The sequence below is a fragment of the Panicum virgatum genome, chromosome 8K (genome assembly GCF_016808335.1).
Source record: "Panicum virgatum strain AP13 chromosome 8K, P.virgatum_v5, whole genome shotgun sequence".
NCBI classification, from domain to species: domain Eukaryota; kingdom Viridiplantae; phylum Streptophyta; class Magnoliopsida; order Poales; family Poaceae; genus Panicum; species Panicum virgatum.
This window is the reverse complement of record NC_053143.1, coordinates 30155163-30173429: the sequence shown is the minus strand read 5'-3', so window position 1 is coordinate 30173429 and position 18267 is coordinate 30155163. Positions and strand designations below refer to the sequence as shown.

General features: G+C 47.4%; 1 protein-coding gene, 1 long non-coding RNA gene and 1 pseudogene across 2 annotated transcripts; all 3 read right to left on the bottom strand.

Moving 5' to 3' along the window:
• Positions 1-303: 303 nt before the first annotated feature.
• On the bottom strand, positions 304-628 carry LOC120646253 (annotated as a pseudogene).
• A 12162-nt stretch (positions 629-12790) lies between these two features.
• On the bottom strand, positions 12791-13678 carry LOC120646252. The gene is made up of 2 exons (XR_005664335.1): positions 13281-13678; positions 12791-13098 (listed from the first exon to the last, which is right to left on the bottom strand). It is a non-coding gene; the product is annotated as an uncharacterized LOC120646252 (long non-coding RNA).
• A 2281-nt stretch (positions 13679-15959) lies between these two features.
• On the bottom strand, positions 15960-16913 carry LOC120646251 (glutaredoxin-C15-like). Its single transcript, XM_039922911.1, has one exon. It carries the CDS (start codon positions 16791-16793, stop codon positions 16479-16481), a length of 315 nt encoding a protein of 104 aa, XP_039778845.1. The 5' UTR covers positions 16794-16913; the 3' UTR covers positions 15960-16478.
• Between the last annotated feature and the right edge of the window lie 1354 nt (positions 16914-18267).

Below are 18267 nucleotides of genomic sequence, written 5' to 3'. Positions count from 1 at the left end.
AAAATCCGCCCCTGTTCGTAACATCAACCAGTAGGGATGCCCGGCGGAGGTATCCCTACCGGTTCGTAACATCAACTGGTAGGGATACCTCGGGCATCCCTACCGGTTGACTCTTCCCTACCGGTTGGTTATATGCCAGTAGGGAAAGGGTCTTCCCTAGCGGTTCCAACCTAACCGGTAGGGAAGAGGGGGGTGGGAGAGCCTTGTTCTGTAGCACTACTATAATTATACATATGTAGATGGACCCCACAGGAAGACTTATCTATCAGACTACGCGTACGATCGACGACGTGGTGTCTTTAGCTACAACCTGAGCGCGCCGGCTTTCCTGAGCATGGGCACGAGCTCGCCGCCGAGGTGGAGCGACATGATCTTGTTGGTGCCGCCGCCGAGCCTGCCACCAATGAAGAAGGCGAGGGCAGGAGGGCCCCTGCCGCCGAGTATCTTGAGCAGCGCCCTCTCCATCTCCTTGCCCCTGGGGGCTGGGGTCGCTGTCCAGCTCGTGCACCAGCGAGTTCACGCCTTGGTTCGCCATGAGCCGCGTCACCGTGTGGCACATGCAGCAGGAGCTCAGTGTGAACACCACCACCGCCCTCTCCAAAGCTAACTTCTTCATCACGCGGTCCATTATATGTATTTGTCTTGCTTGCTACTCTCTCTAGATATCTCCTAGACAATCGGCTTATAATCGAAGCGTTTGGGTGGGATTTTTGCTTTTCTCCATCGAGAATCCGCTTATAAGCAGAAACAAACAGGGCCTATGTGTGTCAGTGTGTGCTCTGCCTCACTTGTTTTTGGCGTCTTTGTTTGCATGGCCCACTTGAATTCTAGCAGGGTAGAAGGTTCTGATTCAGCCACATTTTTAGTGCCACAAAATGCATGCTTCATGCTTGGGTTAGTGACAAACTGGAGCAATGGGTGTTGTGGTCTGTATTCGAATATGAGGAATGTTGAGTACTCTATCCTGCTTGTGATGAGTGAATTGTAAACCGTGCGGTGTGATCGTGCGCTTGGACTTTGGATTGCAGGTACACGGGCGTCAAGTGTCGACGGAGAGCTGCCGTGGAGGTGTTGTGGCCGATGGACTGTGCTGTGGACGGCGGTGAAGGGCAGCCGGAACCGGAGCTCTTGTCAGGCGGCAGCTGTGGCGTCCACTCCTGGATCGAGGGCGCAAGCGGCGACGAAAGGTGGGTTTCTTGGTTTGCGCCACAAAACCAAAGAGGCGGACGGCGGTTGAAGATGCCAAGTCGTGGAGGCACGGGCATCGATCTCGGGACTGACGGAGGCGACGGGCGTCGACGGCGTCTAGGGCCTCGCTGCAGGCGAGGAGGTGACGGGAGTCGGGCGGCGTCTAGGGCCGTCATAAGGCTGAGGCGGGAACGGCGTCTAGGGCCATGGCGTGGAGGCGGGAATCTTCCCGCGCGTGGAGTTTTGGCGGTTTTCTCAAAACCGGCCACCTACCCGGGTTTCGCGTACCCCCCCCCCCCCCCCAAAACTGCAAACCGGATCTTCATCGACATGGCGGCATCGCGGAGAAGGCTTCGAGTCAAAGAAAGAAACTCCGCCATCGGATGATATCGTGTACATATTTCCGGTTTTGCCACTACGGGCATTTTAGTGTCTAGTTTGAGTCGAGGGTATTTTGGACCCCTGCGTGGGCACCTTAAATACCCCTCACCTCTCTTCTCTCTCCCTTGCGCCAGACAGAACAGACCAGCCTGCTTCCTCCCTCCTGGCGCCGTCTCCTCCTTCTCTCTGTCTTTGTTCTTCCTCTGTTCTTCTCTAGGATTAGAGGTATGAATTCTTGAGACTTTGTACTGAGATTGTGTGGGAAAGGAGGCCCTTCCCTCCTTGTGCCCTCGGGGTTTTTGAATTCCTTGTGTTTTCGTGCCTTGTTTTGGTCGAATTTCGATTTTCCTTCGTTGATTCTTGACCACAAGATGACGAGGTGTTTCTTGAAGATCGAGTGACTCTTTGAAGTGGTTCTAATCCTTCTAGCCTAGTGATAAAACCCTCGGGATCATGAGTCTACTCGAATTGACATTTTTGCATTCTTGAGAAAACCTCGTTCTTGCTCGGGAATTCCTCGATTCCTCCCAAACCTTGGAGTGATTCGTCGATTCCTTCCGTGGACATGGTCACAAGTCCTTTGTGATTGTGCCTGCAAATTTTGGTGAGGTTTGTACTCGATTTGATCTTCCAATCATCGAGTTTTGGATCGAGCCGAGAGGAAAAACAGAGTTTCTGGGCTCGGGTAGTATTTCTACCTAACACCGGTTAAACCGACTCTCGGGTTCGAGATCGTCGGTTCAACTGGTGAGTAGGTGTTTCTAATGTTAGGGTTTTCTGCTTGTCGTCTGGTTGCACCGGTGCTTTTCCTCCCAAGTGCATCGGTTCAACCGGCGAGTGCCTTTTTGTTGCTGTTCTGCCCGTTTGACCGGTGTATAGGCTTCTGTGAACGTCGGTTCAACCGGTGGGTGTTCGGTTCAGTCTTGCTGCCTCTCTGGACAATTGCACCGGCGTTTAAATTAGGATTTTGCCGGATCATCCGATGTGTAACATCGGTTGAACCGACACAGTTCAAACCATTGCGTCGGATCAACCGGTGTTTGCTTTCTCGTGCTGCCGGCTCCGTGCATCGGTTAAACCGACGAGGTGCCCCTGTGCACGTCGGTTCAACCGGTGTGTATACCGTGTGTGTTTTTAAGCAGCTTTCTCTCGCTGTTTGCTTCCTCGTTTCTTCTCGCTTCTTCCTAGGAGTGTTTTGTGTTAGTGTAGCTACTCTACACTTCACCTAGGACTTGAGGGTTGGGTGCGAACATGGAATCTTAGGCCGAGCTTTCGATTGCAAGATTTTTTAATCGGCTCCCATTCACCCCCCCTCCCTCTGGTCGCCCTTTCGGTCCCTCAATTGGTATCAGAGCTTGGTTGAGGTTTTCAGTACCTTAACCGGTTCGAAAACCACCTGGCGACCATGGCGAGTCTTGGTAAGATCCCAGTGTTTTCCGGCGAGGACTATGATTATTGGAAGGTTCGCATGCGTGCCTTCCTGCAAAGCATGGGAGCCGAGGTCTGGGATATCACCAAGAACCAGGCGTACGAGGTGCTTGCTGTTCGGACCTCACCTCTTCAGTTGTCCGAGCATGAGGCTAACGCCAAGGCTATCAATGCCTTGTTCGTTGGCGTTTCTCGTGCGGAGTTCTCACGCATCCAGGGTTTTCAGGAAGCCCACAAAGTTTGGACGTGCCTTGAGAACTACCACGAGGGCACACCTCAGGTGAAGGCTAGACTGTTCGAGACTCACCGACGTGAATATGAGAACTTCACACAGGGGCCGGGTGAGAGCATTGGCGACATGTTCAGTCGGTTTCAATCGATTGTGAACAAAGTCAGTACGAACAGATCTGCTGATGCCCTTGACTACACAGAGCACGAGAAGGCCCTCAAGTTGCTCTACGCACTTGACCGCTCTGTGTGGGATCTCAAGGTGAACACGATCATCGAGTCTGCAGGCTATGAGACTCTGACCGTAAATGAGCTTTTCAGCAAGCTCAAGGCCACGGAGGTGGATAACCAGACACGAGGCAAGCTCAATGGTGCCCCTCCCTCCAAGAGCATCGCTCTTGTGACTGGCCCAGGTGGATCGAGCTCTAACGCTAACTCTGCTCTTGGCTTTTCTCTTGCCTCTTTGCCTTCTGTTACAGATGAGCAGCTAGAGACGCTATGCGACGATGACTTGTGCCTCCTCATCAACAAGTTCCAGCGTGTCTACCACAACTTGCAGAGGAAGAAGAACCCCAGGTGCTACCACTGCGGTGATCTGAACCACTTCATCGCCGACTGCCCCAAGAAGTCCGGCGGTCGCCAGAACAACAACTTCGACTACTACCGCCACCGCGACCGCGACGAGGAAGGCTCCAACAAGAAGCGTCGGCACCACAAGCACCGCACTTGTGACCGGGGAGGACTCTTCGACAAGGAGTCGCTCAAGAAGCGCTTCCAGTACAAGGCCAAGAATCAGGAGAAGGCCTTCCTGGCGCAGCTCAGCGACCTCGACAAGAGTTCCGACACCGACCACTCCTCTTCACTGACCTCCGACGACAATGACAAGAAGAAGAAGAAGAAGCGGGACAAGGAAGCCACTGGCTTCATCAGCCTTTGCTTGGCGGCCGGTCGGCGCAAGGGTTTCTGCACGATGGCGGGTGAGGCCAATGGTGCTCGTGCGTCTCCAGGTGGACATGCTACACCGACACACGACGGCTCTTCTCCTAGATCCGAGAGTGATTCAGAGGTAAACTCCACTATTGACCTGCTTGATACTGAGGTTAGGGAGTTGTACGCCGCTCTCGACAACCAGAAGCGGCTGCTTAAGGAAGCAGCTAGAGAGCGTAGAAAGCTTAGGGCTGAGCTGGCTTGTGCTAGAGAGAAATCTGGTAAGGATGAGTGTGCTGGCTGCATATCTCACATGAATGATCTTGTTGCTCTCCATGCAAAGCATGATGAGAACGTCGCGAACTTAGATGTTGCTAAGACTTCGCTTGCTGACGTGTCTCACGAACTAGCCAAGGCCAAGCATGAGCTTGAACTGGTCAAGGACACTCCCATAGTTAGTAATGTGCTTGAATGTGATGAGTGTCCTATCTTTAAGTCTGATCTAGCCACCTTGCAATCTAAATTTGCTACTATTGTGTGCGAGCTAGAGGAGATAAAGTCTAGGCCAGTTTTGCTTGGTGCCTGTAAGCTTTGTCCCATGCTTAGGTCGGAGCTAGATGAGAAGAACGCCTTGGTTAAGTCTTTGGGGAAGACTAAGGTCGTGGAGTCTAGTCCACCTATTGATTGTCATGTTTGCCCTAGTCTGATTTCTGATTTGGATAATCTTGCGGTAGAGAAAGCCAACTTGGAGAATGAAAACACATATCATAGGGCGATTCTGAGTTGGGTTTCTATCAGTGAGCCGCAGTTGGGTATGATGATCAAGCAGTTTAAGTGTGGTGATGGTTTTGGGGTCGGTTACACATACATGAAGTCAGACTTTGACAAGTTGTATGGTAAGATCGGCAAGGCTGCTGGAGCTCCAAGTGCTCAAAACACTGCTAGCACGAGCACGCAGCCTTCGCTTGTTGACCTCGTGGATGGTGTGCTTAAAGAACCATCGAAAGCACCTCCACAGAAGCAGGTTTGGGTTCCAAAGCCCAATGAGCTAAGGAATCCCCTCGATACGCTCCCTGCTGCCACAGCCCAGGTTGCCCAGAAGAAGGGGGCTGCTCCTCCCCGTCCGCAGGTGAGGCCTCCACCTCCCAAGAGAGAGGTGAGGTACCACTGCGAGTACTGTGATAGAGAGGGTCACCTGGAGGAGTTTTGCTTCAGAAGGAAGTGGGCTGTGAGGCGTGAGCAGGAGAGACGCAACTCAGACATGTACTCTGCTTGGGTGCATGGTCCTCCTCGGTGTGGTGGTAGGCGAGATGCTAGGGTGCGCCGTGTAGGTGGAGGACAGGGAGACGGTGGAGGTTACCGTGCTCCAGCGGGTGGTCGCTTTACCTGTCGTGCTCCTGGTCATCCTCAGTATGGCTATGGACCACGGGACCGAGGCTTTGGAGGAAGTTACGATGCACCACGCTTTCCTCGCGGTGGTGGTCGTCAGTCTCGCGGTAGACGGGACAGGGGATACGTTTTGCCTGAGTTTGCTAATCCTTCTGTAGAGCAAATGGCTCGACACTGGTTTGCTTCACACTTTGCTAACCCTAGTGTTGATACATTTGCTCACCCTTTGTCTCACTACTGATGTGCAGGTTGGAGGCTTGGAGAACAGGTGGATTATGGACTCCGGTTGTTCGCGCCATATGACCGGGAATGACAAATGGTTCTCCAGCCTCACCCCAACGTGCCACAAAGAATATATCATATTTGGGGATAATGGTAAGGGCAAGGTACGTGGTGTTGGTGCTGTTAGAGTTTCTGATCGCTTCACCATGAGAGAGGTTGCTTTGGTTTCGAATCTTGGCTTTAATCTGCTCTCTGTTTCGCAACTTCTTGATGAGGGGTTTGAAGTTCGCTTCAAGGAGGGTTGTTCTCGAGTTTTGGATTCCAGAGGAGACCTGGTTTGCCGGATCATTCCTCGTGACCGAGTTTTCTTGGTCGATTTCTCTGGAACTCCTTTTGGCCTTTCTTGTTGCTTGTTGTTGGTCCTTCTTCTGATCTGTGGAAGTGGCATAGGAGACTTGGACATTTGAGCTTCGACTTGTTGTCTAGACGTAGCTCACTTGGCCTAATCTGAGGATTGCCCAAATTGAAGTTTGAAAATGACCTTGTTTGCCATCCGTGTCGCCACGGGAAGATGATTGCTACCTCCCATCCACCTGTTAATTAGGTGATGACCACTCACCCTGGAGAGTTGTTACACATGGACACAGTTGGTCCTTCTAGGGTGATGTCAGTTGGTGGGAAGTGGTACGTTCTTGTGATCGTGGACGACTTTTCTCGCTATTCTTGGGTCTTTTTCATGAGAACCAAGGATGAGGCTTTCGAGTTTGTTCGAGACTTGATCTTGAGGTTGAAAAACGAGCTACCCCAGGCCATGCGGGCGATTCGCAGTGATAATGGCACATAATTCAAAAACGCTCGTTTTGACACCTTTTGCAGTGATTAGGGGCTTGAACACCAGTATTCTTCCCCCTACACTCCACAGCAGAATGGAGTTGTAGAACGGAAGAATCGGACGCTGGTTGACATGGCGAGGACGATGCTCGATGAGCATAGGACTCCTCGAAAGTACTGGGTTGAGGCGATCAATACCGCTTGTTATGTGTCCAACCACATTTTCTTGCGTGCTTTCATGCACAAGACTTCTTATGAGTTGCGGTTTGGACGCCAGCCCCGTGTTGACCATCTCAGAGTTTTCGGTTGTCGGTGTTTTGTGCTGAAAGAAGGAAATCTTGATAAGTTTGAGACTCGCTCGTCTGACGGCATTTTTCTCGGTTATGCATCTCATTCCAGAGTATACCGTGTGTTGCTTATTAATTCTAACATCGTCAGAGAGACTTGTGAAGTCACTTTTGACGAGACTGCACCGTGCAATGCTTCTGTCTTTGAAGTTGCAAGAGAGGATGAGCTCGGCACCTCCATCTTTGAAGATGAGGAGGAAGAAGCTGCAGAGGGTGATGCTGAGGCTACCACGCGTGCTGTGGACCCAGTCGCCTCCGCCACGAGCTCGGATGATGATGACGGCTCCGATCCTACTACATCTACTTCCCGGGGGCCAGTCGAGCAGGTGACTCAGCCTTCACCAGCTGCACCTGAGGAGGCACCAGCTTTGGTTGAGGAGGAGGCGACTTCGACAAGGGAAGCACTGCGACACATTCAGCGTCGTCATCCACCTCAACAGATGCTTGGTGACCTCAATGAGCGAGTCACACGGTCCAAGGTAAAAAGTATCGTTGGCTTTGCTCATTCAGCGTTTGTTACCTCTTTTGAGCCCAAAGATATTGGACATGCTCTTTCTGATTCAAATTGGGTCAATGCCATGCATGAGGAACTCGAAAATTTTGAAAAAAACCAAGTTTGGGTTTTAGTCGAGCCTCCACCTGCTTGTAATCCCATCGGAACGAAGTGTGTTTTCAAAAACAAGCAGGGTGAGGATGGGTTGGTTGTTCGACATGAGTGACTTGTCTCCTCAGCCGATTCCGATCAGCACATCGACAACGCTTGATGAGGACTTGGACGGTGAGGCGGTGGACTAGAAGGAGTACATGAGCATGATCGGCTCTCTCCTGTACCTGACGGCGACGCGGCCGGACATTCAATTCGGCATCGGCCTCTGTGCGCGATATCAGGCTTCGCCGCGCACCTCCCATAGGCAGGTGGTGAAACGCATCTTCAGGTATCTAAAATTCACCCCTGAGTTTGGTCTCTGGTACTCTGCGGATTCTTCTCTGGTTTTGGTTGGCTTTTCTGATGCCGATTTCGGTGGGTGTCGGTTGGATCACAAGTCGACATCTGGCACTTGTCATTTTCTCGGTACATCTTTGGTGTCTTGGTCCTCTCGCAAGCAGGCTAGCGTAGCACTTTCTTCCACAGAAGCTGAGTATGTTGCCGCTGCTAGCTGTTGCTCCCAGATACTTTGGATGAAACAAATCTTGCAGGATTATGGACTGAGTTTTGATAGGGTTCCCATCTCTGTAGACAACTTGTCCGCTATTAGCATTGCAAAGAACCCTGTCCTACACTCCAGAACCAAACATATAGATATCCGGTTCCACTTCCTGCGAGACAATCATCAGAGAGGTAAACCGCAGATATCCTAACCAAACCTCTTGAGCAGGACACATTTGCTCGCTTGCGAGGGGAGCTTGGGGTTTGTTACCCCATTTGATTGCTGACTTTTCTTTGGTTAGCTTTGTAGGGTTTATTTGTTCCTCTCTTAATTTTCTAGGTTTGGTAGTTGCATTGTGTATATGCATTGTACATTTCTGCATTTTGCATTGCCTCACTTGCACTAGCATTCTTGTATACATTGCTATGATCTCCTAGTGTTTGCTAGTGTGAGTTTATAAATGTGATCATGTATAGCTTGCTCCACTGTGTATATGACTTCATCTGAGTCAAGCTATTTTGATTTGAAAATTTGAAAACATGGTCATCCTGTCTTGGCTACTAGTATGTTAGGGCGTGTTGATATGCTTTGCTATCTCATTCATGCTAGTGTAGCCTTTCGTTCAGCAATTCATACTTGATATGATCTAAAATTGATAAAATTGCTTGAATTGTGCTTGAAATGGAATGGAAAGATCCAGGTGGGATTGCTTGCCGCACTGATCGAGCTTTTGGGGACAGCTCACTTTGCGCTTGTGAGAACACGGGCAAGGCTGTGCATGACTGAAATGAGTGCCTTAAGCTTCTGATTGCCTTTGGCATAGGCTTGGTCTCCTTGCTAAGTAAAGCATGACAAGCTTTCAACCCCTGGCAATAAATTACTTGATATAACGAGATTGCAAAATCAATGTTTACAACATGCTTTGGAGGTTTTTGGCTCACCTGTATGAGTTTGATTAGCACTGATTTCCATTCCCTACTTGCTAGTGCTAGATCAAGGGTCAAGGGTGATGCTTTTATTTCTCCTAAACTGAACTTGCCTAGCTCTAAACTGATTTGATATAACCTGTTGAGCTAGATGCAGGTCTTGTTTATGGATGCACACGTGCTTGTGACTAGTTGTTGCTCATATCATTGTATCCCTGAATGCTTTCACTTACACCTCCTGCATTGCATTCATTGCATAGCATATGTTCAGGGGGAGTCTCAGTTTCAGGGGGGAGCTTTAGGTCTATTTAGCCTTGATGTGTGCATGTGCCAACAAGGGGGAGAAGTTTAGTGATCGAACAAGGGGGAAAATTGTTTGATTTTTGAGAGTTTCAAAAACTTGTTGTGCACAGGGCTTTGAGAGTGCATACATGTGGTGAGAGTTGCACTGGTAAGGGGGGAATGCATGGAGGTTCTGTTTTGTTTAGCTCCTGGTTTTCCTTCCGCTTCTGGCATGACTATGTCGAGTCTTGCCTCTGTCTTTGAGGAGTCATGCTTGTGTTTGATCGATTGCGTCGAGCCGTTGCCCTTGTCTGAGGGAATCGATCTTTACTTGGTCAAGTGACTTGTTCTTGCTTCTTTCGAGCTTTTGTCACTTGTTCAAGTTCTCTCTTACTTCTTTGTTCTTCACTGTTTTTGTTTCAATCTTGGTTCGTTTGTGGTGTGTTGACAATGCACTTATCAAGGGGGAGATTGAGGAATGTTGAGTACTCCATCCTGCTTTTGATGAGTGAATTGTCAACTGTGCGGTGTGATCGTGCGCTTGGTCTTTGGATTGCAGGTACACGGGCGTCAAGTGTCGACGGAGAGCTACCGTGGAGGTGCTGTGGCCGATGGACCGTGCTGTGGACGGCGGTGAAGGGCAGCCAGGACCGGAGCTCTTGTCGGGCGGCAGCTGTGGTGTCCACTCCTGGATCGAGGGCGCAAGCGGCGACGGAAGGCGGGTTTCTTGGTTTGCGCCACAAAACCAAGGAGGCGGAAGGCGGTTGACGACGCCAAGTCGTGGAGGCACGGGCGTCGGTCTCGGGATTGACGGAGGCGACGGGCGTCGACGGCGTCTAGGGCCTCGCTGCAGGCGAGGAGGTGACGGGCGTCGGGCGGCGTCTAGGGCCGTCAGAAGGCCAAGGCGGGAACGGCGTCTAGGGCCACGGCGTGGAGGCGGGAATCTTCCCGCCCGTGGAGTTTTGGCGGTTTTCTCAAAACCGGCCACCTACCCGGGTTTCGCGGACCCCCCCCCCCCCCCCCCCAAAACCGCGAACCGGATCTTCATCGACATGGCGGCATCGCGGAAAAGGTTTCGAGTCGAAGAAAGAAACTCCGCCGTCAGATGAGATCGTGTACATATTTCCGGTTTTGCCCCTACGGGCATTTTAGTGTCTAGTTTGAGTCGAGGGTATTTTGGACCCCTGTGTGGGCACCTTAAATACCCCTCACCTCTCTCCCCTGCGCCAGACAGAACAGACCAGCCTGCTTCCTCCCTCCTGGCGCCGTCTCCTCCTCTCTCTCTCTTTGTTCTTCCTCTGTTCTTCTCTAGGATTAGAGGTATGAATTCTTGAGACTTTGTACTAAGATTGTGTGGGAAAGGAGGCCCTTCCCTCCTTGTGCCCTCGGGGTTTTTGAATTCCTTGTGTTTGCGTGCCTTGTTTTGGTCGAATTTCGATTTTCCTTCGTTGATTCTTGACCACAAGATGACGAGGTGTTTCTTGAAGATCGAGTGACTCTTTGAAGTGATTCTAATCCTTCTAGCCTAGTGCTAAAACCCCCGGGATCACGAGTCTACTCGAATTGACATTTTTGCGTTCTTGAGAAAACCCCGTTCTTGCTCGGGAATTCCTCGATTCCTCCCAAACCTTGGAGTGATTCGTCGATTCCTTCCGTGGACATTGTCACAAGTCCTTTGTGATCATGCCTGCAAATTTTGGTGAGGATTGGACTCGATTTGATCTTCCAATCATCGAGTTTTGGATCGAGCCGAGAGGAAAAACAGAGTTTCTGGGCTCGGGCAGTATTTCTACCTAACACCAGTTAAACCGACGCTCGGGTTCGAGATTGTCGGTTCAACCAGTGAGTAGGTGTTTCTCACATTAGGATTTTCTGCTTGTCGTCTGGTTGCAAAGGTGCTTTTCCTCCCAAGTGCATCGGTTCAACCGGCGAATGTCTTTTTGCTGCTGTTCTACCCGTTTGTCCGGCGTATTGGCTTCTGTGAACGTCGGTTCAACCGGTGGGTGTTCGGTTCAGTCTTGCTGCCTCTCTGGACAACTGCACCGGCGTTTAAATTAGGATTTTGCCGGATCATCCGATGTGTAACATCAGTTGAACCGACGCAGTTCAAACCATTGCGTCGGATCAACCGGTGTTTGCTTTCTCGTGCTGCCGGCTCTGTGCATCGGTTAAACCGACGAGGTGCCCCTGTGCATGTCGGTTCAACCGGTGTGTATACCGTGTTTGTTTCTCAGCAGCTTTCTCTTGCTGTTTGCTTCCTCGTTTCTTCTCGCTTGTTCCTAGGAGTGTTTTGTGTTAGTGTAGCTCCTCTATAGCTGCTCTACACTTCACCTAGGACTTGAGGGTTGGGTGCGAACTTGGAATCTTAGGCCGAGCTTTCGATTGCAAGATTTTTTAATCGGCTCCCATTCGCCCCCCCTCTGGTCGCCCTTTCGGTCCCTCAGAATATAGCTAATTTACCTTTTTTTTAACTGCGAATATCATGCCATGTGTATGCTTGCTACTACATGTACCGGTTAGCGGCAAAAGAAGAGGTATGAATTCGGTCTACTGTAAGATTATGTTGTTCCTTGGGGTCAGGTTATTCCAAGAGAGAAGATAGCTTACGAAGAATTTTCTAAACAAAATAGTATTATTGTCTAGATGATAGTAATTTCTAGATAATTCTTTTTAATTACTACCATATAGGGGCACTGTCACACTCCTTTGGAAATATCTATGTGTTTAAGGAAACAAAAGTATAATACAAATATACGGCAAAAGCAAACAGCTACCTTGCTCCATAGTGGGACGATCTCATTTCAACTCAGATATTATTGTTTGATTAAAAAAAGAGTGAATATAAGTAAAAGTGGGGCTGTTGTGCAAAACTGGTAAATTAGCCTCATTTGGGCCATCACATTGCTGTGGCTAAATTATTGTTTGCTTGGGCCAGCCTATTGGACCTAGGTGTTATATGAGGCCTTACAAAATGAGTTTATAATTCTTGTTCGACCCAATAAGGGGTGAAGCTCTGATTGTATAGCACATCGCTAATGTTAAGTTTATATGAGGACCAGTCGTGCTTCTGCGTCAACACGTGACGCGGGCCGACCTAACCGTATGCAGGCCGTACTATTAGTTTATTTGTGTCCTGTGTATGGCCAGTGAAAGGGAAATAGATTGTTGTGAGCTATGCTTTTTTTATAGGGTTTCCCCACTAAGAAATGCGATTACTTTCTTATAAAGTGTTCATTTTCGATTCTGTATACACCACTATGCTTCTTATTCACGGTGCAGGTGGGGCGGGTTGCGGCCGGCCGCAAAGCCGCTAAGCTTGTCGCTAACATTTTTTGCGGGTTTGTGGCTGCCCACAAGGATTAATATGTGGCCAACACACAGTTTGCGGGCCTTGTGGCAGACACCGCATGCCCGCATAACCCGCATGTATACATATCTAGCTTGCTTGCTTGCTTAGACAGGTAGCTAACCGGCTGCTTGTTTGCCTAGTATGAATCCCCAATGAGTATCGATTACATTTGATAGAAAATAAATTAAAATACTGAGTGAAAACAAAAATCACAACTGCATCGTTCTATCATCAATCAAACTAGGATTAGTACATCAATCATCAATAATAAAAAAGGGTGAACTAAGATGGCCACTAAAGATTACAAGATCTGCAGTAAGGCATTCTTTAGTTACACCAATGATTTGCAGTTGCCAAACAAATGTTTCTAGTTTCCAAGTCGCAGATCAAGATGCTCATCTTTGCCGGTGCTTCGACTGAGGAACTACTGCAAGGAAAATCTTTCCTTGGCCCTGAGAAAAAAAACCATGAACACTTAGTATCAAACCAGACAAAAACCAGACAAACTAGTACACACTGGAGGATTCAGAGTTGCAAGCAAAATAAACAAGAAAATAATGCTGAGATGCAAAAGCAGCAAAGATGAACATGCCGAGATGCAAATTAACGCCAAATAACTGAGTGAGCCCGCCACCTTGCAGATCGTCTCAGATTTTAGGCCGCGCACCGCCATATGTGCCTTGCTTTTAAAGCAGCTAGCAGCAGATTGCTTCCGCCTCGGGAGGATTAACAAATCCATCAGCCCGGCCGAACGAGGGAATTAGCAGTGGAGGTACTAGTCTACTGCCTAGTAGGTTGGAGATGCTGCCGCGGCCGCGCACTGCATCGCCCGGGGCAGATCGACAGCGAGGGAGGGAGAAGCGTGGTGGAGGGCACACTCACCTGTGGCGGGAGGCAGCGCGGGGTAGTCGGGCGGATCCGTTCCTATCCAACGGAAGGGGTAGAAGCGAGGGTGCAGTCGAGGTGCGGGATGAGGCGCCGGCGCGGGGTCGTGGTCGACCGCGGCGGCGACGGCGGCGGTAGCGAGCGCTAGGTTATAGGTTATTGAGGGTTCTTGCGGGTCTTTGCGGGTTGTTGCTGGTGTCCGTTAGGCTTAGCGTCGTGGACAAAGCAAGCCGCAAAAGCCTTGCAGCTGGGCCGCATCAGCCACATGTGCTCATTTTGCGGGGCGGCCTAGTGGGCTCGTTTAAGAACCCGCCCCACCTGCACTTTGACTTCTTATGATGAGATCTATAAAACAAGACCTCTCATGCATATAATTTAAGATAAATTTTATATATTTATAGGTTATGTTGGTTATGCGGTAGATACTTATGTGTAAACTTTGTAACTGTTATGTACTAAGTTGCTACAAAAGTATCTACACATAAGTTATCACATTATCTCTATCTAAGTTGCCACCCGAAACTATATAAGTTGTTATATTTTCTGCAAACAAGTTATGACACAGCCATTACATAAGTTGATCTATTTTATCTATATATAAATTTGCTCCTGGACAAGTAGACTTACAATATAAGTTGCCACATAGTCTCTATATAAGTTTGATACATTACATGTACATAAGTTGTTGCATCGTATCTATAAAATTTATCTCTTAATCTATACATAGGAGTTTGCTATATTTTTGTATATAAGTAGCCACTAAAATCATATAAATTGTTAGTATATGTAAATGTCTATAAAATATATGCTTCATGGGTCTCATTTTGTTCGGCTCATTTAATAGAATACAGTGGTGCAAATGGAATTGAAAACTTGCGAGCGTTATCATCGGTTAAAGAGGATAAACGAATAAAAAATGGGTAGATTTGATGAGATCATTCTATTTGAGTTACTTTCTGCACCTGTTGCTACAGTGACTACAAAAACTACTTTAAGTTTTGTCTTTTTGTGATTAGATAGTGAGCAGGTGGAGGACTGCAGGAGGGTCGCGTGATTTGATAACGCGCGATCGGTCGCGTGTTATCCCGGTCTCATCACTAATTGAATAATGTTGTTTTCTTAAGGAACCAGATATGCGTCCTGCCACTTCATTTATTTCGCTTGTTTTTGCCCCTGCTCTGTTTATGCCTTATTTTTACTTTTCCATACCCATATGTTCATTTTTTTACTTGGATAAGACAACTACAAATTATAATATCTTAGCAGGAATTCCAAAAGAATTTTTTTAAAAAATATTAAGGAACAATACAAATCACTAAAAACAATAAAACATGAAAAGGAACTTTCTTATTATGTAAAATGCTAAATATTTTGCCAATATGAAATTCTTACAAAAATTTACTTGTAAAAAAAATCTAATAATATTTTTAATTTTTTAGAAAGATCTCTATTTTACAGACTTCATGGTATTCTAGTCCTCCATGAACAATTTCATATCAATTTCTGGTGTTTATTGCAACTTTTTGATGTCGAACATTTCTGTGATTTATTTTGCATTTTACTCGAATCCATTGTTCATTTGACCTAATGGAGCTAATGCAGAAAAGAGAAAACAAAGACATATCAATAATGGTAAAAGAGAGAAGAATAATTTTGGAGTTGTCTTAAAGGAGGAAATCGAGAATGTTTTTATAGGCAAAGGGAAAGGTTTTCCTAAATAATATGCCCTAAGAAATTGTGCTTTAATTTTCACTTTTCTTGAAGCACAGAGCTACTCCACAGAAGTAAGGTAAATATGTACATCGCTCGCATGGCTCAAGTGAAACAAAGAAATGGAAATAGATCGGAGTTGGGATAAATGTCTTGAATTAGCGCAGTTCTGTAATAAACGAACAATGTGAAGTAGAAACGGCACACGCAGGTTCACACTTGTGCATATTTTATTTAACTAACTTCCACCATCCACTATCAAACAAAAGAATATGCTAGCTGTTTTTCACCTTTAATTAATATAAGTGTTCATTATTATATTTATTAGAAAAAACTTGACCGGCCAGGGAATGACCACCCCAACGGCATTGTATAAGAGAAGTCTCTTGACGCCAGGCCAAAAAAAAATTCCCGAACCCTAGGCCGGTGACCACTGCCACAACCCCCTAGTTGGGCCCGCCACCGTTGCCACAGGCCGACGGCAAACAACCTCCAAGGGAGCCGCAGCAAGGTGATTTTTTTTGCGAGAACGGGGAGTCGAACTCCCGACGGCAGCTAATGCCATCCGCTTCACTACCGCTGTGCTACGCGCACGTTATCATTTATTATATTTATTAGATCTTCAAATTCACCGCTTTTCCCTTTCGGAAAGGAAACGGTGTATCCAGCCCGGCCTGCTTATATCAAAGCACTGTATGTCCAGGATCAACAAGAAGGGTATTGATCCCAAAATTAATTCATATACTATCTCATTCGAAAAACCGGAAAAAGGGAGGAATACCAAGTCCGTTTACATCAAAAGACACAGACATGTCACCACTCGCCCTTTTCAACCCTACTATATATAGGTTATACTAGCTAGCATCAAGACCAAACTCATACTATAGGTTATATTAGCATCAAGACCAATGCTCTTTGCTGGGAACTGTAGCTAGCTATAGGTACCTTTCGTTGCATGACTTAAGGACTTGGCCGGTCACCGTACGTACCGTCGTATATCCTCATATATATTGACTTATGAACATACACTCTCTATAGGCATGCATGGATATATGTCGTATGCTCCTTAATTTAATTAGGATCCTTTGACTTAATTAGTTGCATGCATGTGGTGCGCAAATTTATAAATGAAACAAAATTGATGGCGGGACTATATATATATATATATATATAGTTAGCCTTATTCTTGATCTCTCCATGCGTGGATGGATAGATGGACGGCCGACGGATTCAGATCTCAGACCCATATGGCCCCGGCCGCCTTGAGCATGGGCACGAGCTTTCCGGCGAGGTGCAGCGACATGACCCTGTCGGTGGAGCCGACGAGGTTGCCGCCGATGAAGACGGCGGGGACGGGCGGCGTGCGGCCGAGGCGGCGGGCGAGCTCCCGCTCCACCTCGCGGCCTCGCAGGTCCTGGTCCACCTCGTGCACCGCCGCGCACACGCTGAGGTCGGAGAAGAGGCTCAGCACCGTGTGGCACATCGGGCACTGGCTCGCCGTGAAGACCACCACCGCCTTCTCCGTCGACAGCGTCGCCACCCTATCGGCCATTGATTCTTGCCTGCCTGACTGGCTCTCTCTTAATTTCTCTCTTGCTAACTAGTACCTCGCTACTAAATGAATTGGGCTACGAGCTAGCTGGTCTAGATGAGTCGATGAGCTCTGGCTGGCATATGTCCTTTTATAGGGCTGATCGGATAGAGGAAGAGGAGAACAGTGGGTGTGCGTGCTAGCTTGTATGAGAGAGAGAGAGAGAGAGAGAGAGAGAGAGATTGTGTGGGCAAGAATCTTCGACGTGTGCATTGCAGCTCGAAATGAACAGTGCGATAGGGCATAACATATCTCTAGATATGACTCTGCATTTGCTTTCTTTTCCCTCAGTTTCTTTATTTTTTATTATATGTTTTTATTCTAGTAGCCGTTCCGGTTGTTACTTTGGGTGTTACATATGCAAGCATACTAGTCGCACACAGGCTGCTGGTTCAGTTTGTTTTCTTCTGTGTGTGCATGCATATATGTGTGCTACAGTAGCGGGAATTACAAATGAGGCAAGCCAAATAACTAAGCTATGCAATTTAATACTGAGGTGGACCGGCCATGAAGTGGATCACGATCCCTGCCAGCAGCCATATTCTTCATCACTATTTGTTTTTATGTAGTTTTCTTTATTCAAATAATATTAGATATAAATCTCTCTATACCTAGCATCCAAGAATGTCCTCAATCAGGTCAATCACTTGGATGTTAGTGTACGCGAATCGGGTTCTTATACCATATTCAAGACATAACAATGATCCTAACATAAAAAAATAACATATAACCTGTTACATCAAGCGATCACCATCAGAAAACACATGTAGCAGGATAGATGCATATATAGTTCTCCATACATGCATGTGTCCATGTCCGTTAGATATAAAGTTTGCTAGCAAACATGCGCATTGGTTAATGCGCTAATGGGGCCTGGCGAGATATATGGGGAATATTGGGATATTTTTTATGCCAACCACTGAAAACATATGGAACCTCTTCAAGGCTTGAAAGATCCCCAAGTTTACTATAAGTTATGAATCTGCCAATTCTTCTTCAAGATCAGGGCCACGTACAACAGCGGTTGATGCATATGATAAGATAAAGAGAGGCAACGAAGTAGCAAGATGCCTCTCTCTCTCTCTCACCAGGATAGAAAGGGTATACAGTGCACGTGATGCCGCGATCTCAGGCCGATTGTAATCTATTATCTTATTATTTGGCTAACAAACGGAGCCTCCACGTTCGCTCTCAAGGCCTAGAAATTCTCACATTAATCGGAGAAAATAGAAAAAAAATTACCCACCACAGCCATTACGATAAAAATTAGCCTAAAATACCCCTGTGCCTAATTAAAAATCACCCACCAATGCCATTATAAAAAATTAAATATAAAATACCATTTAACTATGTATCAGTTACAAATATATACTATTAATAAAAACTAAAGCTAACAACAATCAATCAAAATAAAATGAAAATAAGAATAATTATT

What these genes read in the sequence shown, in the direction of transcription:
- LOC120646251 (XM_039922911.1), bottom strand. Translation starts at nt 16,793, where the DNA reads ATGGCCGATAGGGTGGCGACGCTGTCGACGGAGAAGGCGGTGGTGGTC.